The sequence below is a fragment of the Callorhinus ursinus genome, unplaced genomic scaffold (genome assembly GCF_003265705.2).
Source record: "Callorhinus ursinus isolate GAN/ISIS: 27379988/994484 unplaced genomic scaffold, GSC_fseal_2.0 scaffold141, whole genome shotgun sequence".
Taxonomy (NCBI): Eukaryota; Metazoa; Chordata; class Mammalia; order Carnivora; family Otariidae; genus Callorhinus; species Callorhinus ursinus.
Genome location: NW_027397203.1, coordinates 15,530 through 34,175, shown reverse-complemented (window position 1 = coordinate 34,175; position 18,646 = coordinate 15,530). Strand labels below are relative to the sequence as shown.

Below are 18,646 nucleotides of genomic sequence, written 5' to 3'. Positions count from 1 at the left end.
AGGCGGCTCCGCCCCGCGCCCGGCCGCGGCTTCCGGGAGGGTCGCGGGCCCCGGCCGGCCCCCGCGGCCCCCGGCGCCCGGGTCCCCGCGCATCCCCGGCGCAGACCCGGGCGGAGGCCGGCCCCGCCCCGCGGGAGGTGCTCGCCCTCACCTGGCCGGGCGCCCGGGGGCCGGGGTTGAGAGGGCCGGGCCGGCAGGGAGGGTCTCGCCCCCCCGCGCCCCCAGGCACGGGCAGAGGCCTGGCACCTTCGCCCGGGGAGAGGTCGTGGCGACCCCGTAGAGCCTCACCTCCCGGCAGGCCCACGCCCACTTCGGGCTCCCCGGCCCTCCTTGTGGGCCCGGTACCCTGACCCTCATGTACCTCACCCAGCGGGGAAGCTGCCACCTGAGAGGGAAGAATGGAGCTGAACCGCTTCTTGGTGAGCCCAGAGATGTATTTGGGGGCATTTGGTGCAGGGATCCAGACTGTGCAGGTGATAAAGCATAAGCAAGATTCGGCCCTCCCCGGGGTTTGGTGTCAGACTGAGAAGATGTCCGGGTGCCCTCCGAGGCTTTTTCAGTGTTGGCACCATGTGGCTTTGGGGTGCAGGGCTTGGTGCCCCCACGGCCACCCTCCACACCTGGCTCGGGGCTCTGGGGATACAGGGCCCCCGCTTGACAAAGCCAGGGGAGCCCCGCTGCAGCTCACAGTTCTCTCCAAGTATAGTTTTGGGGAGTTTTTCAGAATGATTCATCTTAGGTACTTGATTGTTTTAAAGCCACAAGCTGTCGCTGGAGATTCCCTCTGAATTTTTAACCTCAGTCTTGCAGGAGGTGATCTGACAATTCAGAACACCGCTCACTGGGAGTCCTGGGGGAACGCAGGGAACATGGTTAGTAGAGACCAGACTCCCTCCCCCCCGACACACACACACAACTTTGCTACCTAGTGTAGAACTTACTTATGGCAGCCCAGGGCCTTTGGGTTCATCCCTGGGCCCGTTTTTTTAAAATTGTATTATTGCGGCTTAAGGAGTTAACATTCTTGGTTTAGACTTCGCAGTCCAAGGCCGCCTCGAACATCTCAGGATCTCTGTCATTGTGCCAGGGCAGCCCGAATAATGAGCACAGCAAGGTGGGCCGGTGCAGAGGCCCTCAACTTTGTCATCCACACTGCTCTGTGACTGGGGAGGCTCTCCACAGGGCGATGTTCTGGGAGAGGCTGTGGCCACGGTGGGATACCAGGGTCTGAGAACTGGCAGGTAGCTGCACACGCTCCCTCCAGCATCAGAGCTGTGACCCAGGACACTTGTGAATTCACTGCAATTAACTGTCTTTGAGGATTAAGTTTTTCCAAACTTGAATTTCAAGCTCTTAAATTCATGCTTTCTTTCAAAAAAAAATATCTATCTATCTATCTAATCTATCTATCTACCTATCTATCTATCTTACTAGCTGAAGCTTCAACCTCTGAACTAGATGTTTCTGATTTTTTTTTTACCCTGGCAGTCAAAAATCTATTTCAAAAGTGAGCAAAGGATGCCCCGGGGGGATGAAGACATAATCCCCGAAAAGCTTTGCAAACGTTGCCTGCTGTGTCGTCCCACTGAAACTGGCCTTGAGAATTTCAAGGAATTACAATAGATGCTTTTACAGTACAGTTTCACTCTTTGGGCACGAATCCATAATAGCGAACGGCTTGCTTCTGAATTTGTGGTGCCCTCTGGTTAATTGCTGGTTGCACCTGCTTGGGCATGTCTGCGCCTAGGTGGCCGGACACGCTTTCTTGGAAAGGACTGTGGTGTGTAAACACAAGATGATATGCTTGTTGGGACAGAAGCTCCTGGTAGGGGAGGATCTGTTGAAAGCAAAGCAGATAGGCAGGCCAGTTCCAGTCTACCCACTGACGTTGCACGGGTGGTGACAGCCTCACGTGGCACTCTTATGGGGTGGAAATCCGTTTCCCTGTTCATATAAATGCTGCAGAGCTGTTCTCTTGCATCTCAATTGCTCTGCATTCCAATTTTTGGGAGGGGGTGCGGGTGGTCAGGGGAGATGGGAAAAACTGGTGAGGGATGAATAGTTATGTGACGTGTCATGTTCTCTAAGTGACTCTTCACCGAGTACACCATGTTCCCCTCTGCCGCGGTGGTCCCCGACCTTTAGTAGAAAGGCTGTGTGTGAGCAGGCCTTCCAAGTGTTCACAAGACCGGCCCAGCAGCCCTGCTGGTGCAGCCACCTCTGGTCTGAGATGTGGGGCCAGAGTAACCACAAGGATGGAAGAGGGCGCAGGACAGTGTTTGGGGCGGCTTCTCTGCTAATTAGCTAGACAGAGCAATCCGAGCCCATAGGACTACCCGACAGATACACGTTTGACATTTTTAAATAAAAAGGCTTTAGTATAAGGGACTCTTTCGGGACGTTTGGGGAAATCGTTTTTTAGTTGCTCACCTCACGTCACTTTTTATTTCAGGAGCTTGTTTTTCGCACCAAGAATGCAATGACCCGCGAAGTCTCACTAAGCTTAGATTCACATAGTCATTCTCTTTAACCTGCGAAGAAGCACGTGCGGACTTGCTCTCGTTGGCACCTCTTGACAGCCTTTGCTATAAAACCCCGCTTCTCTTGCAGAGAAGATGGAAGGCCCAAGTAGGAGCGCGGGACGGGGAGGGATGCCGGCGCGTGCTTCTGCGTGAGCGCGGTGCTCATGGCTCAAAGCAGTTCCTAACTCGGTCTCCACAGCCCGCCTCCCCCTGCAGCTGAGCACGCCGAGGCCTAGGAAGCATGAGTGACCTGCCCGGCGCCCCCGGCTCGCCGGGCCTCAGCCTCTGACCCAGCCCTCTGGACTCTGGCCCGGCGGGCTGTTTCTCCGTGGCCACGTATACACCAGCAGAGTGGCGTCAGACCAACGTCCTCTCTTTCCTCTCAGGATGTGAAAGGGGCAGAAAAATAAAGAACCGCCTCTCTGCACGTCTCTCCCCGTCTGCTAGAATGTTTCTCATGAACGCCCCTCCTGTGGTTGCTCTCCAGTCAAAATGGGAGGCCTTTGGCACACCGGGGGGCTTTAGGTTTCCCGGGTGCTTCTCGGAGCCAAAAGAGGGCGTCTCGAGAGCTTCAGTGAGTGCCAAAGTGCAGATGGTCATCAGCACACTCCAGAGGGACGAGGCTGCTCTGGGCATGAGCGATGAGCTTGCCCTGCAGAGAAGCCAGAGGGCAGAGAAAGGCCGGGACACCAGGCCGGCCGCCACCCCTGCGTTTGCTGCCTGTGGTCTCGATGCTGATTTTGTCCCCTCGAGGGAGGAGGAGGCTGCAGACTTTGGCCCCTTGGTGCTGGATTCGGACAGTGACGACTCGGTGGACCGGGACATTGAGGAAGCGATCCAGGAGTACCTAAAGGCCAAGAGCGGGGCCGCCCAGCCACCTGGGGCCACAGATGGGAGCAGGCGGTCCAAACCAGAGGTTCCTCTGAGTAGTGCCCCGACTGCCCCGTGTCCCCCGAAGTTTGCACCCAGCTCAGGAGGCGCCCCCGGCAGCTGCGTGGGAGCCGGCCAGGACCGGGGCTCCGCCTCCCCGGTTAGCGTTAGCAGCGATGACTCCTTCGAGCAGAGCATCCAGGCGGAGATTGAACAGTTTCTGAACGAGAAAAGACAACACGAGACCCCAAGATGTGATGTTTCCGTGAACACGAAACCAGACCCCAACGATAATGCAGCCAGATCAGCATTTAGATCCAGCAAAGAGCCGACAGCCAAGGCACATCGGCAGGAAGTGATGGGACCCTGCAAGGACTTTCTCTTCCGGAAACCTCCCAGGCTAGCGAAGGTGAGCACACGGCCCCGAGGCCTCAGGTCCAAGGCCACTGCTGAGCCGGAGAGGGCGGACGGCGCGAAGCCAGCCACCGCTGCTGGCCGCCCTGCAGAAGCAGCCCAGAGTAAAGGTGTGGTCAGGAGGAGCGCTGGGCGGAGGACGAAGCGAGCCAAGAGTATGGCCCTGGTGTGTAAGGCATCCGGCTCCAGCAGTGACGATGGCATTGAGGAGGCCATCCAGCTGTACCAGCTGGAGAAGAGGAAGGAGGCGGGCAGAGACCCGCCGCAGAGAACGCCGCTCGGGGAGGGGAAGGGGCCTAACCCTCCAGCACACAGCACAGGCCACTCCACAAAAGGTGCTTTGCCCGAAACCCATAGGAAAACACCAGGCAGGAAGAAGCAGGTGGTCCCAAAGGCCGTGGACCTTAGCCCAGGTGGCCCTGACCCTGACCACCCCTCCAAGCCACCCAGAGATCCCAGAGCTGCCGAAAACGAGCTTGTGGATCGGCCGCCATGCCGGGCAGACACGTCCGCTGAGCTGATGTGCGCCGAAGCAATCTTGGACATTTCCAAAACCATCCTGCCAGCCCCTGCGGGGGGCAGCGAGAGACCCCCGCCTGCCAGCCCGCTCTCCTGCCCCCTAACCGTGCCTTCCCGCTGTGATGGGGACAGCAGCTCTGTGGACAGCAATGACAGCATAGAACAGGAAATCCGGACATTCCTGGCTCTGAAGGCTCAGTCAGGGGCTTGGCTGGCCCGAACAGAGAGCTTCCCGCAGACCACACCGAGCCCAGTGCCGCCACCTGGCCCTGGGGTCCCCAGCTCTAAAACGCTGGGCCTGTCGCTGAGCTGCAAAAGGAAATGCAGAGGAGTCAGCCATGCTGTGCCACCATCCACACCTAAGAAAGCGAGAGAGATGGCGCAGGAGGGTGCCCGGGATGCCGACCACAGCCCCGTGAGCACACAGCCTGGCCAGGCCCCCAGGGCGGAAAGCCAGACCAGGGGCCAGCCCCTCCCCTGCAGGCCGCTTGAGCTGGGTGACCAGCACGGTGGCCCCAACGCCAGGGGCAGCGTGTGGCCCGGGCACGGGAAGGCAGCCCCAGTGAGGAGCGCAGGGGAGCAGGGGAGCTCTGAGGACAAGAGCAGCTCCCTGGACAGCGACGAGGACCTGGACACTGCCATCAAGGACCTACTGCGGTCCAGGCGGAGGCTCAAGAAGAGGTGGAAGGACCCCAGGGCCGCGTGCAAGAGGAAGGTCAGGTTTAGCACCACTGAGCCCCAGTTCTTGGATAAACTAGGCAGCTTTCGGAAAGACTGGAAGGACAGAAGCCCCCGTCTGTTGAAAAGCTGCCTCTCGAAGCCCAAAAAGGACAGCAGGGAGAACCTAGGGAAAAAGCCTTTGAGTGTCTCCTGCAGAGACACAGAGAGAACCAGGGCAGACGGCGCCGGCCCCGGGGATGCGCCCCCCGCCCCCCAGCTCAGGAGAAAAGCCTCCGAAGGGAATCTCTTCTGCCGTGAAGCCGACGCCTGTGAACTTCAAGGTGCAGCCCCCAGCTCCCAGCCTCCGCCCGAGGACAGCAGCTCCGTGGACAGTGACGACAGCATCGAGCTGGAGATCAGGAAGTTTTTGGCCGAAAAGGCCAAGGAGTCCGGGAGCAGCTCAGAAGCCCCAGGAGGAGTCCCAGGCACCCCGGGGATGGGGAGCGGGCCCAGGCTGGAGCTGCCGTGCCAGAAGGTGCCAGCACCCCCCCTTGCCCTTCACCCTGGCGTGTGCACACGGAGCCAGCGGGGCAGAGGCGGGCCTCAGCTGGCCGGAGGCCTGGAGGACATGGGGAGAGCCTGCCTTCTGGGCGGGAGGAGCAGCCCCCGTGCAGAGCAGGCCTGCCTCCCTGCAGCCGTGGCCAGGCGCCCCAGTGTGGGGGGTGCCCTGTGTGCCAAAGGGCCAGCTACTGGCCGGCGACTGGTGTGCACTCACAAAGATCAGAGCCCAAGAGGGACCGAGCGTGCCAGGGAACGTGCTGTCGGGTCGCTGCCCTCTCGCGTTCAAGCGGGCGCCTGGGCAGAAAGCCCCGGTGTGGCCTTTGCTGTGACCACGCAGGGCCAGAGCCCACGGACTCGGAAGCCGGGAGCAGATGGGCTGGGGAGCCCCCAGGCTGGCCTTGCCCTCCCGTGGGCCAACTTTGCCCACCAGAGTCGGTTGCAGAGCATGTGGGCGCTGAGCCCTGAAGGCAGGGAGGCTGTGTGGAGAGGGGCCCTCGGGGGCCAGAGAGACCAGGGGCCGGAGGGCCAGGACCCCAAGAAAGGCCTGCCCTTCACGGGCTTCTCCTCGCTGCTGTCCACACAGCTATTCCACTTTGGAAAGAGCGCCTCCTGGGGGGGCAAGCCCGCCAGTGTCTTCAGCCCGCCCCTGAGTCTGCCCCTGCAGGGCCCATCCTTCTCGGCCTTCAGAGAGACCCCGGCGGGCCACAGTCCCGTGTTTGGAAGCTCACACCTGCTCGCGAAGAAGGAGGGGGGACACTGGCCCAGCCGGAAGTCCCAGGCGGCATGCACTCTGCATGCCAGGAGGAACTCAGGCTCTGAGGAGGACGTTCTAGACCTGAGGTACAGGCAGAGGGCCATCAGTGGAGGCGATGAGGCCCAGGACGCCTTGGGCAGTGAGTCCAGTGAGCTCAGTGACACCTCCGTGGAGGAGGGCGGTGGCCCGGGGGCCAAGGGCAAAGCCCTCCAGCCGTGAGGACGCTCACTGGCTCTGTCTTCACGGGAAGCAGACAGACACACATGTACCTGTGTGTGCGTGTGACGCTCACCACCCCAGGACAGAAACCAGAGGCCACTCTGCGCCGCCTACAGCTGTACATATTATGTCCACTGGGAGCCATGGTGTTATTTAACGAATGTGTCCTGGAAAATATGATTTTTGTAGCTTTTTTGTAAATTATTTAAAGTGCTGTAAAAAATATTTTTGGAAAATACAGTTGTTCGGTTTTGTAGGGCGTGCCTAACCGCAGCTTTCCATGGCATACAGGCGAGTGTTAGACAAGCGGACACGTGACCATTGCAGCCAGGGTTGACGTGAACCCAACTCTGATAGTTTGGGGCGATTGCTGCTTGAAGGTAGCAGTGGCCACCCACCCACCCCAAGAATCACAAAGGCGCCCACAGAGGTCTCTGCTGGGAAGCTGCCGGACAGCACCTGTGACATAGGGGCCCCTGGTCCCGCGAGGCCAGAGAGAGGCTTCTGGACGCCGCACTTGGAGACATCTCAAAGCACAAAGTTCAGCAAGCACACGGACTGGCCGACCCCTGTTGCACGTGGAAATGCCACGGGAGGCCTCAGCGGCACGCCCGGTCCACACCCAGCCCGTGGTATTTCATGCCCAGCCCTGTGCGACCCCCGCGGGATTCTAGCGGCTCAATAAAGCTGTTTTTCTATGAGAGCCACTGTTTTCCAGTTTTAGTCACAGTTCCAAAGGGTAACAGACAAGGTGTGTGTTTTAAATGTCCTTTTCTTGATCTGGGTGCCAGAACACACAAGGCTCGAGCCACCTGACCAGTCCTGGTGCCCAGACACCTCTAGAGCCCAGGATGAGGCCCAACACCCTCCAGGGACCGGGGCCTCATCGAGGTGTGTTCTCACAACCCAGCAGTCGTGCCTGGCGGCTTTCCGAGGGCCTGCCTCCCCCACCCCCGGCAGGACCAGGGCCGAGCCCTGTGAGGTGCGTGGTCGTGGGCAGGGCGCCGGGCCTCGCGGTGTGTTTGAGCCGAGCCGCGGGGCCTTGCCAGGTAGAGAAGAGCACGGCTTCCTGTGCCTTCTGCTCAGAGGCTGCTGTGGGGACAGCAGGGCAGCAGCATCCCGTGGGCCGGACGCTCAGCGGTCGTGGCGTTGCTGTGCAGCTGTCCGGCAAACTTCTATCAGTGACCCCGGGCTTTACGACTCACCGCTGCAATTTAGCTGTGATGGACTTGGAGCAAGGTTGACCTTGCAGCGGGGTTTAGCTGGTGTTCGAAAATGCAAGTGAATTTCCTGGGGTTTAGCAGCACGGCACCTCTGCACCCCAGCCTGCCCGGCACCTGCACCCCAGCCTGCCGGGCACCTGCACAGGTGCATTTGCCAGTGCCCTTCCAGTTCTTATACTCACTTAGGTGCTTCCGGGAAAAACAGTTCAATTTGTGCAATCCATGCTTTAAATTTTATTTAATTTTTAGAGAGTGCTCTTAACACTTGAAAACAAAAATCAGCCTGTTTTGTACATAAGAACTGGGTTTTTAAAACGCTAATAAATCCAGCACTGCTCATGAATCAGCTCACGCAGCTTGTCTTCCCTGGAGTGGCCTTTGTGGGATGATGCCAAGAGGGTCCACCCGTGCATTTAGCCCTGAGCACCCCTCGCCCCCTTCTGGATCTCCCCTAGACCCGGCACCCTTCGCACGTGCTTCCTTCCTGCTTCCCGGGTTCCTGCCACGCCTGCCACGCCGACCCCCATGCATCGTGGTTCCTGGGCAGCGTGGGCACTGCCGTTCACATGTGCCTTGTGTTCACACTTGCTGGGTATAAGCCTGCTTGTTGTGCTGGCCCATCCCTGGGACCACCGACACGCTCCTGCTTCTGCACCCACACCCGAGGTCAGCTCTGGCACGCACTGGGGCCAGCCCAGAGGTACCCCTGCACCCTGTCTGGAAGGGGGGCTGCAGTGGGGTGAACGAGTGGGGCCTGGCACTGCAGCCATGAACGGCAGAGTCCTGGGAGCTGCTGCACAGGACCCCAGGTGTTCACCCACCTGTGATCCTTAAGAGGTCTGTAATCCTTAATCACTTCCCAGGGAAGGAGGGGTCTGTGTGTCTGGGGCTAGAGGCTCATTCATTTAATGCAAAGAAGGGGAGAGGCCTGATTTTCAGTAGGTCATCCTGGGACTCACTGCGTCTCTCTGGACAGAACGGGCACAGGTGGAATGGAGGTGTGAGGGGAGGGAGAGCCCTGGCGCTAGTGTGTGATGCCCACCACCCACATCTAGAGAGGGAGGGTCTTCCACAGACAAGGCTCCGAGTCTGAATTGTCAGCAGGTTTTCCCAAGCTGAGACGCACTTGCGTGGGGAAACCAGGCCCTACATTTAAGTTGCTAGCCCCTTTCCTGCTCCTTTACAAATATGAAAGCATTGCGACCTTGATTTCCCCATCCCTCAAAATTAACTGAAGGGCCTGCTGAGGGGACCCACCAACCACATCTGCAGATCACAGCCAGGTCTACTCCAGGGGAGGCTGACCGGGAGCGGGGAATGGTTTGTTGTTTGCAGGATCTTCGGGGCTTCTGCTCTGCTGTGCTCTGGACAAAGAGATGTTCCCCCGTGTTGACGAATTTCCTATCTGAAACTTTATTCTAAGTCGCTATAACTGAGAGGCGAAAAGCTACTGAAGACCAGTCTATAGGCGTACGTGAAAACACGTGTCCAGTGTTGGAAGTCTCTGCTTTCCACCCCACCCACAGCCACGCTGAGTGACGAATTAGTGAGGTCTTCTGAAGCCCTATTTCTCGGTGTTTCCTCTCATGGTGGGAAAAATCGGCCTCACACAGCCAGGCCTCCTCAGGGGAGGACAGGCTCTCCTGTCATCGCCGTCTGGGGATGCTGTGCTCGCCTCTTTGTTAACGGTTCTGACCGCAGCGAGGCCTTGGAGAGACATCAGGACCCAGGTCAGAGAGTGGCAGGGTCCTTCCCCCCCCTCGGTGCCCCGGGGGAGCAGGCTGACTGCAAGCCCAGGGCAGGGTCTTGCAGCCCTCCATAAGACCGCCCATCTGCATACTCTTCTCCCTGCTCCATGCTAAAGATTCCAGCAGGAAAACATGCCAAAAAGATCCATTCGTCATCACCGGAGTTCCTGTAAGACTTGTTGTGTGCAGAGTCAGGGCCAGGACCGCGGGGTCCGATGCCCGTGGCCACGCCTCCCTGGGTACACCCCAGGTGGGCTCCAACCCAGGGGCTGCAGGGCCCGGACTCACCCCAGGGGATGATGTCAACATCCTCCAAAACCTTTAGCGGGCGGACAGCAGTGCGGCCACCCTGCAGCTCCAGGGCCCCGGCCCCAGGACGCAGATGCCGGGAGCCCGAGCCAGAGACACTCCTGGGCTTTTGGGAAGACGGGCATACATGTTCTATCAAAGTTACTTCTGTTTTCCATCTTCCCAGACGTTTATTCTATGGAGAGGATTCCATTTAGAATACACGTAGAGTCTAGCTTTACCTCGTTAGCAGCGCTGACAGCGCAGCGTATTAGCCAGCGTGCATGAAAGCACCCCGCGCCCGTTAGGATGCACAAGTCCGTCCGGGAGGCCGCCAGGGAGCCCAGTCGAGTCGGCCCCACCACGGCCTTCAGCCGGCAGCAGGAGCCTTGTCCCACCAACGGGGCCTCCCGTGCACGTGGCTTGGACCAGTCCCGAGTGCAGCACTCACCGTTTCCTGCCGGGCGGGGGGGCGGGGGGGCGGACGGTTATTCCGTGCCATGGCTCTGTCCCTCCCTGGAGTCGCTGGCCTGCTGTTCACTACCGCCGAGGAAGGAACTCGTTCTTTTCGGTGAGTTTAGAAATTGGTTAAAAAGGCCCTCTTTTTCTTGTTTTGATTTCCACAGAAGCTAAACACAGAAGTGTCCTCCGTATTTCGGTATTTTTTGTGAAGGGCTGTACAAGCTACTTTCCGGTCTGATGCCTGGAAGAGTCCACTGGTTTCGCAGCTTAGAAAATCACCCCACAGAGCCTGGCCTCAGGCTCCGCGTCGCATCTTTTCATCAAGAGTATTTTATTTTCTCTGGAAACCATTTCCATCCCAAATTGGACATTAAGAATGTTGCCAAAACGTTTACTTACGCGTATTAATAATAAAAAGGTCCTAATGAAGAAAGAACCAGGCACCGTGTTGAATCTCTTCCCACATTCATGGGACTAAAACTTTTGTGAATGAGTTGTCATCCGGGGAAGGGAACAATGACTTCGTCAGGAGCCCGTGCTTCCGGGCTTCCTACGATGAACAAGTCCTGCTCTCAGGAAGGAAGGAGGGAGAGCTAGGTCTGAAAGACAGATACCGGCCCAGAAGAACTCTCCTCATTGAGGACCCGCTACATCATAGCAAACATAGATCGAGAACTGCAGAGAGAAGAGTGTGGAATTCCCTGCCTGCTGGTTTTTTAACTTTGTACTGAAAACTGAAAGTGAACAGCAAGAGAGAAGTCCCACGTACACATCACCCCCTCCATAGATCTGGCCTCCGGGGCCTGCCCCTCGGTGGCTGTGGGGCATTCGCAGGGACCCCAAGCTGGCCAGCGTGGGTCAGGGTCAGGGACAGGGCACTCCTGCTGGTCTTCCCCACGCGGCTCCTGTCCTCGCCCCACACACGGCACCCGACCCTCCCGCCGTGGCCTCGCAGAGTTGGTGCGGATTTTCGCCAGGGCGCCTTATAACAGAAACCCACTCCATGATTTGTCATATGAAACGGCACCCAGGAGAGACACAGGGTGGGCTACCCAGGCATTCCTGGCATCAGGCCACAACTCAGGGCCCAGGACGCCCACGGTCCTGCTCCCTGATTACCGATGAGTCAGGAATTCAGGATGTGGCAATGTGTTTAATGCAAGGTCAAGCTATTAGCATCTTTTCCATCTTAGACGTGAAACAGAGCGAACAGGGCATTAAGAGCCCCGTCTGCATATTTTTCTAATCTAAAGAGAAAAAACACTTTCAGGAAAAGCAGTGAAGTTGACAACTGGGCAAATGATGAGAGAGTACGGGGAACACTTCATCCCTGAGGGCATCAGGAGGCCCCTCAATCACAGATGGATGGCTTGTTGATGTTGTAACTGGGGTGGAAGTTGAACCGGTCATAGGAGGTGATGTAGTTGTCGGGACCTGTCACAATGCTCTTCTCCATGCAGACGTTGAAAGTATTGTTCCGGAACATTCCACCAGCTGCAAGTTGTCTGGAAAATTTGTTCGAATTTGGATAAAATACTTTCTGGAAGTGAAAAGGGACACTCGGATTAATGGGGCGTGGGAACACCCCTGAGCAGTCAGCCACGAGGCATTTCTAAGAAAAGTAAGAATTTGTAAGAAAATGTCATCTCTGTTCCTAGGAAGCAGAGAGTCGGGGTGGGCAGGATGGCCCAGTTCGCCCCAGACCATCCCAGTTTATACCCAATGTCGGGAATAATTGTTGACAGTGCCTCTGTTCACCCTGGGTGGACAGCAGGATCATCTGCGGGCCACCTGCCCCATGCGACGCCCAGGGTTCTGCTCCTGCCACTACGCCGCTAGACAAGTTACTGGACCTCTCTGAACTTCGGTGTTCTCTTCTGTAAGAGCCATCCATGGGTTTCAACCCTGACCGCAGGTTCGAATCCCTTGTGGAGCTTTAAAACGCCTCTGACGCCCCCACCCTACCAGCCCAGGGGCGTGGGGAGGCGCTGCCCTCGTGGGGGGAGGCCCCCAAATGGGTGGCCCTACTGTCCTGGATACCCAGGGGACGCTTGTGCTGGTCCACCTGGGCCTAGGAGGGGCATCAGGAGGGTTTTAGAAGGGGGTTCTAGACCTCCAGACTGTGAAGTCGATCTCAAAAAGGGGGTGGGGATTCCCCAAAGGTGCACAGATCCCCACATCCACCCATGTGCCTTGTGCAACCTGAGATTTGGGCCAGTACTGCCTCTTAAGGTTGCGAGTTCATTAAAATCAAGTATTATTCCAGAAAGAAAGCAGCTGTTCACTTGTTTGCCTCAGAACTCACTGCCGTAAGGTACCAGAGGTGGTGGTGTCTACCTGTGAAAGGGGCCAGTCTTTTGGGACATCTTAAACCAGTCTACACGCACCTTTTTCATCCTTAAAAACATTTCATTGCTAAAGTTGCTCGCTCACTTATTTCTACCCTGCCCTGTTTAGAAAGGATTTGATGTGTCCCCTCCGGCTTTGTGATGTTGGAACTTTGGGCCCCTCCCTGCCACCTTTTTGAGAAATCCAGGGTGGTAGCCTCCTCCTGGAGATGTTCCATGACACACACACACACACACACACGCTTCCCACGTACCGGCATCTCGTGCACAGTGGGGGCTCTGCTCCCATAAGCTTGGTTACTGGTCCTGTACACCGAGACAGGCTCCTTGGTCCTGGCAGATGAGAAACACCCTCTATTTTCCATTCAGTTATTCTAATGCTGCCCAAGCCACAGCCTTAGAATATTTTGACAGAGCTCTGTTGGGAATGCCACAGGTTGGCAACACGGCTGTGAACGCGGGCTCCGTGGGATTCAGGTTCAGCTTCCCCGCCTCCTCTGCTCACCTCCACCCCTGCTCTTCCTGAAGGCAGGGCAAAGCCCGAAAGAACTCCCAGATGGCAAATGCAGCCCTCAACCCTGGCAGGGTCTTGGCATGTGCTGGGTAGATGGGTAGGTCAGAAGTGGTGGCTCAGCCTCCATACCCTGCCACTCGGGGGGGGGGGTCCCTCCACTCTGAGCCTCGTGAAGAAAACATGCCTACAGTCTCTGATGCTGACACAGAGTTTAACTGAGTGGCTGTGGTTCAGAGGTCAGCGCTGCCCTATGCCACCAGATCTTGGGCAAGACGCTATCCTTCCATACCCCAGCTGTCCCTCCTGGAAAACAAGGACAATAATGAACCCCGTCCCCAGGGCTGCAGAGGAGACTAGGGGAGGGAGGGCAGGGCAGGTGTGGTGAAGGGTTTACTACGATGTATGTCTGAGGGTTTGCAATGAACAGCTCGGGTTGCCAGATTCTCATTCGGCAGAGGCTCCTCTCAGCCTAGAGACAGAAGACTTATCCCCGCACAAAAGCGTGGCGCTGGGCCCAGTAGCGGGCTGTGGGATTTCCTGGCCACCCCTGCTCTTCCTGCAGTGACTGGAGCCCCCGCCCCCCACCCCACGGCCAGTGCTCCTGCAGTTTCAGGCACTTTCTCGCTCACTGGGTGCTAACAGCTGACCCCGCGTTTGACTTGGGCTCCAGGGCAGGCTGGGGACCTGGGGACTCCTGCCTCCGAGCCTAGTGGGCAGGGCCGCCACTCTAGCCCCTGCGCGGGCCAAGTGGCCCCTGACGGAACTCCGTCCTCACCCATAGCCCCGAAACCACGCCGGGTTCTTGAACCTGGCCGGCAGGCCCTCGTCCACGCGGTAGTAGTCGCTGGTCCTCTGCGGGGGCGCGGGGGCCGGGGGCGTGGGGGCCCGGGGCTCCGCAGCCACCGCGCACTCTCGGGGGCTCTCCTCCGACATGCGCCCGTGCTGCGGAGCTGCGGCGGGAGCCCGCGGGAGGCGGCGCGGCGTCCCGTTGCCAGGCGACGGCCGGGTCACCTGACCGGGCGGCCCCGCCTTAAAGGCGTCGCGTCAAGCGGGGGCGGGTCGCGCGCACGGCCTGCCGCCCCCCTCCCCCGGTCCCCAACATGCAGGGGGAACCCCAGGCCTTGGGCTTCAGCCGCGAAAGGCCCACTCCCAGCTCCGCACGGCCGCTTACTGCGTGCCTGGGCGTCCCCGGGCCCGGACGTCTTGCAGACTCCAGGTGCGCCTAATCTTATGGGATGCTCCCTGGCAAAGCGGCAGGTTGTACTGGACTGGCCACAGGTGAGGAGGGCCCCCACGGAGACGGCGGCTCGTGCGGGGTGCAGGGGCGAGCTAGGGGACAGGGCGGGGAGACGCGCTCCCTCACACCCCGCACTCGCCCCGACCCCAGCCTGTCCCTCCTTCCTCGCGTGTCCGTGGCGCCCGGGCCGGCGGCGGGCCGAAGTCGGGTTCGTGCACCCCTGGCCGGCGCGCGCGGACCCGAGGGAGGCCCGCGGTCCCACAGGGCGGGGCTGGTGGCCGAGCCGCAGGGCGCGCAGACGCACCTCCGGGCCGGCAGGCGGCGCGGCGGGGGGGGGGGGGGCGCTGGCGGCGGCGGAAGGAGCGCGGCAGCCAGAGCGCGTCCCTGCCTTGTCCGCCCTCTGCGCCATGGTGCCCGCTGCGACCGTGCCCCGGCTGCTCGGCGCCGGTGAGCGCGCGCGGGTCCCGGGGGCGCGGGCGGGGGGGGCCCGGGGGCGCGGGCGGGGGGGGGGGGCCGGGGGGGGGGCCCTGGGGGGGGGGGGGGGGGGCGGTGGGACCTGCTCCCAGGCCTGCGGGTCACGCAGCGCCCACGGCGCGGGGAGCCGGGCCCGCAGGGACAGCGGCCGGGCGCGCGCGCCACCAGCTGCTCTCTCCGCAGGTGTCTGGCCCAGGCCGCTGCGGCCGCGTCCGCTCCAGAGCGCGACCCCGGGGCGAGCCCGACCGGGCGGCAGGACCCTGGCAGGCGCCGCGACGCCCGCCGTCAGCGGGCCCGAGGACAGCGCCGGTAACGCAGGCTCCTCCGCGGGCTTAGGGGGTTGAGGGGACGGCGCCTGGCCTCCCATTCGGGGTTGAAATCGTCTGCCGCGAGGAGTGCCGAGTGCCCTGGCTTCGTCGGGAAGCCCTGGGGGGGGGGTGCGGGCCCAGGAAAGAATGGGCACCCTGCCTCCCTCTCCTGCCCCACATGCCCTGGGCAGGGGTCCTGCCCTCCCTCTCAGCCACCCTCATCTGGGAATGGGGCTAAGGCCACCGCACTCCTGGGGTGGGTGGGGGGAGGGAGACCTTAACACGTGGCTTGGCTCCTTGGGAGGTGCCCTCTGCCCTGCTGAGTCCTCCCTGGACCCCTGATGGGGGGACCTTCCTCTGGTGGCTGGGAGGTACCAGAAGGACCTCAGAAACCAGCTGGGCCCCTCCTTTTTGGGTGAAGACTGGACCGGGGTTACCCAGGAGCACAGTCAGAACCCGGCTCCAGCCTGTCTCCTGGAGAGGACCCTGTGGCACCTAGGGCTCATCTGCTGGGCTTCACTGCCCCTCCCCGCCCCCATGTTGCTCCCCTCCACGGTTGGGAGCTGGGGGGGGGGCCACAGACCACGGCATCCTCTCCCCCCACCGTCCCAGATATCAGCGACAAGATCCTCAGTGAGCCCCTCAAGCACTCCGACTTCTTCAATGTCAAAGAGTTGTTTTCCGTGAGAAGTCTCTTCGATGCCCGCGTGCACCTGGGCCACAAAGCAGGCTGTCGGCACAGGTAACGGACACCCCGGGCCGGGTGTGGTGGTGCCGGTGGGGCCTGGGACCCTCCAGCCTCAGGAGCCGTGCGGTCCACGGCCCCTTTCACAGTGGCACGTATCGGTGTGAGTGCAGGCCCGTCGTCAGACTCCGCTTTGCTCCCCACACCAGACTTCGTACCTGTGAGGCTGCCGGCCCTATAGCAGGGGCAGACCCGCCACTGGCAGCTCCTGTGAGCCAGGGCGGGGGCGGGGGGCTCCAGGCTTGCAGAGAAGGGTCTCAACGGGACGGCTGCGTTGCAGATGTTTTGGAGGGACAGTTGGGAGGCCAGGGAGGGAGGTGGTTGGAGACATCCAGGGGGACGACGATGGGGCCCAGCTCCCAGGGGCAGAAGAGCTGGAGGTAACCGCCTGCCCCCCCCCGCCCCGCCTCTTGGCTGTCACTGGACAAGGGTCTCCACTGCTGCAGTCATGGTGGTGGGGTTGCAAATTGTGCCAGTTCTGGGGATGGTGTACCCTGGAGGCCATGGGCCTCGCAGCCCCCAGGGCTGTCCACAGAGGGCCTCGGCGGTTGCTGGCCGAGGTTGGCCACATGCATTTTGCCCACTCTTGCCTTGGTGGGGTCTCCGGCAGGTTTATGGAGCCGTACATTTTTGGGAGCCGCCTCGGCCAGGACATCATCGACCTGGAACAGACGGCCGCACACCTGCAGCTGGCGTTGAACTTCACGGCCCACGTGGCCTATCGCAAGGGCATCATCTTGTTTGTGAGCCGCAACCGGCAGTTCTCACACCTGATTGAGACCACGGCCCGGAACTGTGGCGAGTACGCCCACACCCGCTACTTCAAGGGCGGCCTGCTGACCAACGCCCCGCTCCTCTTGGGCCCCATGGTCTGCCTGCCAGACCTCATCATCTTCCTGCACACGCTCAACAACGTCTTCGAGCCCCACGTGGCTGTGAGAGACGCGGCCAAGATGCACATCCCCACGGTGGGCATCGTGGACACCAACTGCAACCCCTGCCTCATCACCTACCCCATCCCTGGCAACGATGACTCGCCCCCGTCCATCCACCTCTTCTGCAGGCTCTTCCAGACCACCATCAACCGGGCCAAGCAGAAGCGGAGGCAGATGGAGGCCCTGTATCGGCTGCAGGGCCCAGAGGGGCTGGGGGCCGGGGTTCAGGGGTCGGCTGCCTCTCCTTCCCTGGGAGCCTAGGCTAGGCTGGACCTGGGTCCCTCCCGGGACGGACCCACTCCCCTCCCGAAGGAGAGTGGCAGCCAAGCCTGCCCCTAAGCTGGGAACCCCTTCCCCTTCTTGGCCATGGTCTTTAGCAGGTTCCCCATTGCGCTAGGCATTGATTGGGTCCCTGCTTTTGGTGACCGTTCTGGCAGCTGCCCGCCCCCCCCCCAGCGCCGGGGCCCCACTTCAGACCCATGGGGCCCAGCAGGCACACAGAGCAGGCAGCCCGTCCAGAGAGGACCCATCGGGAAGCACGCTTGTCCCGGAGACTGAAAAGCCTCACACCTTGAGTTTTGTCCTCTCACTTTTCAGTCCCTGCCAACCTACACCACGGCCGGGCTGCTTCCTCCACGGCACAGTTTCTGGGGCTGCTGTGTCACGTGAGGCCACAAGGCGAGTCCCCCGGAGGATCCCATCTGGGTTGGGACGGGCCAGGCCAAGCGGACAGCATGATTCCCACAGAAATAAAGCTTATGTTTGGACAAATGTGGCTCTGGGGCCTGTGGCTTCCACAGTGTGGCCTATGTGCTTTTGCTCTTGGATATGTGGCATTTGTGAAACCCCCACGGGGCCCACAGAGCCCACAGTACTCTCAAGCTTCATGTGCTCAAGCCACTTGGCACTTGGTGGCACACACGGATTTGTGGGGCCTTCCCTGCAGCACCCGTCCCTCCGAGCTCCAGAGAGGCTGGCTATGAGGAGCCAAGACCCCTTGAAATCCAAACGTGACGTAAAACCATGCTGTGAATGGGAGTCCTGGGACCTGCGTGGGGCCAGAAAGCCATACGAGCCTTGAGAAGCAGGCGGTGGAGGGAGGGGCGTCCCAGGCTGGCCCCCGGGCCACTCAGGTCTGGGCTGGACAGTGAGCAACATGGGGGGAGGCAGAAGACACGTGAAACATGGGATGGGCCCCATCTTGTCCGGGTTCAGGGTCTGGGTACAGGGCAGCAGCCCCCCCCAACACACACCAGCGGGGGCACTGTACTGATGGCCGGCCTGGCCCCGGCCCTCCTCTGTCCCCTGAGGGTCCCCTGGAAGCTGCACACGGGATGCTGGTGGAGACCAGCAGGGGTGACAGCAGTTGTTACTGGTCACAGCTATGCTCCCGGTCCCGGGGGCACTGGGGGCGCAGTGGGCAGGGGATGCCCTGCCGAGTGGACACATAACTGGACAGGGAGACACAAGGGAGCAAGACACCTTCAGGGTGATAGGGACCCAAAGGCAAGGTGCAGGCTTCTGGAACAGACAATGTAGGGCTGCTCCAGGAAGATCAAGGAGGCCCCCGGGCCATTTCTAAACTGACCTATAAGGCTGACCCTGGCAGGAGGGGACCTCCAAGCTTGCCACCCTGGAAATGAACCCCAGGAGAACCCAAAGCAGCCAAAGGAGACGGTGAGTGTCACGAGGCCTGGGAGAGGCAGGGGACAAGCCTCCCGGTGAGCACAGGGGGGCTCACCCCCAGCCCTTACCCCGCCTTCCCTGCTGCAGTACCTGACCTGCCACATAGACCTGACCTCCTCTGGGCCCGAGCAGGGACACGGCCTGACCAGCTGGTGGAGC

At 60.4% G+C, this 18,646-nt stretch overlaps 3 protein-coding genes across 8 annotated transcripts; 2 read left to right on the top strand and 1 right to left on the bottom strand.

Moving 5' to 3' along the window:
- The first annotated feature begins 166 nt into the window (after nucleotides 1-166).
- Nucleotides 167-10,179, top strand: PPP1R26 (protein phosphatase 1 regulatory subunit 26). Of its 2 annotated transcripts, none has more exons than XM_073890336.1 (3): nucleotides 167-419; nucleotides 2,453-2,628; nucleotides 2,722-10,179. In XM_073890336.1, exon 3 carries the CDS (start codon nucleotides 2,971-2,973, stop codon nucleotides 6,517-6,519), a length of 3,549 nt encoding a protein of 1,182 aa, XP_073746437.1. In that variant the 5' UTR covers nucleotides 167-419; nucleotides 2,453-2,628; nucleotides 2,722-2,970; the 3' UTR covers nucleotides 6,520-10,179. The 2 variants fall into 2 exon arrangements, with proteins under 2 accessions (XP_073746437.1, XP_073746436.1); XM_073890335.1 differs by having other exon boundaries at nucleotides 2,701-10,179.
- Nucleotides 10,180-11,373: 1,194 nt separating this feature from the next.
- PIERCE1 (piercer of microtubule wall 1) lies at nucleotides 11,374-14,115 on the bottom strand. 2 transcript variants are annotated; one of them, XM_025859526.2, is made up of 3 exons: nucleotides 13,911-14,115; nucleotides 12,843-12,921; nucleotides 11,374-11,780 (listed from the first exon to the last, which is right to left on the bottom strand). In XM_025859526.2, exons 1-3 carry the CDS (start codon nucleotides 14,033-14,035, stop codon nucleotides 11,592-11,594), a joined length of 393 nt encoding a protein of 130 aa, XP_025715311.1. In that variant the 5' UTR covers nucleotides 14,036-14,115; the 3' UTR covers nucleotides 11,374-11,591. The 2 variants fall into 2 exon arrangements, with proteins under 2 accessions (XP_025715311.1, XP_025715310.1); XM_025859525.2 differs by having other exon boundaries at nucleotides 13,878-14,110.
- Nucleotides 14,116-14,155: 40 nt separating this feature from the next.
- On the top strand, nucleotides 14,156-17,572 carry MRPS2 (mitochondrial ribosomal protein S2). 4 transcript variants are annotated; one of them, XM_025859523.2, is made up of 4 exons: nucleotides 14,156-14,380; nucleotides 14,997-15,122; nucleotides 15,734-15,863; nucleotides 16,477-17,572. In XM_025859523.2, the coding sequence occupies exons 1-4, from the start codon at nucleotides 14,338-14,340 to the stop codon at nucleotides 17,060-17,062; spliced, it is 885 nt and encodes a 294-aa protein (XP_025715308.1). In that variant the 5' UTR covers nucleotides 14,156-14,337; the 3' UTR covers nucleotides 17,063-17,572. The 4 variants fall into 4 exon arrangements, with proteins under 4 accessions (XP_025715308.1, XP_073746438.1, XP_073746439.1 ...); XM_025859524.2 differs by lacking the exon at nucleotides 14,156-14,380 and adding an exon at nucleotides 14,683-14,786; XM_073890337.1 differs by lacking the exon at nucleotides 14,997-15,122.
- The last annotated feature ends 1,074 nt before the right edge of the window (nucleotides 17,573-18,646 follow it).

Excerpts from the sequence above, each read along its gene's own strand:
- PPP1R26 (XM_073890336.1), top strand. The coding sequence starts at position 2,971 with ATGTTTCTCATGAACGCCCCTCCTGTGGTTGCTCTCCAGTCAAAATGG.
- MRPS2 (XM_025859523.2), top strand. The coding sequence starts at position 14,338 with ATGCTCCCTGGCAAAGCGGCAGGTTGTACTGGACTGGCCACAG. Across the intron at positions 14,381-14,996 it reads TTGTACTGGACTGGCCACAG|GTGTCTGGCCCAGGCCGCTG; the intron begins GTGAGGAGGGCC and ends CTCTCTCCGCAG. Across the intron at positions 15,864-16,476 it reads AAAGCAGGCTGTCGGCACAG|GTTTATGGAGCCGTACATTT; the intron begins GTAACGGACACC and ends GGTCTCCGGCAG.
- PIERCE1 (XM_025859525.2), bottom strand. The coding sequence starts at position 14,035 with ATGTCGGAGGAGAGCCCCCGAGAGTGCGCGGTGGCTGCGGAGCCCCGG. Across the intron at positions 12,922-13,877 it reads GCGTGGTTTCGGGGCTATGG|GACCAAGGAGCCTGTCTCGG; the intron begins GTGAGGACGGAG and ends CTCATCTGCCAG. Across the intron at positions 11,781-12,842 it reads CCACTGTGCACGAGATGCCG|AAAGTATTTTATCCAAATTC; the intron begins GTACGTGGGAAG and ends TTTCACTTCCAG.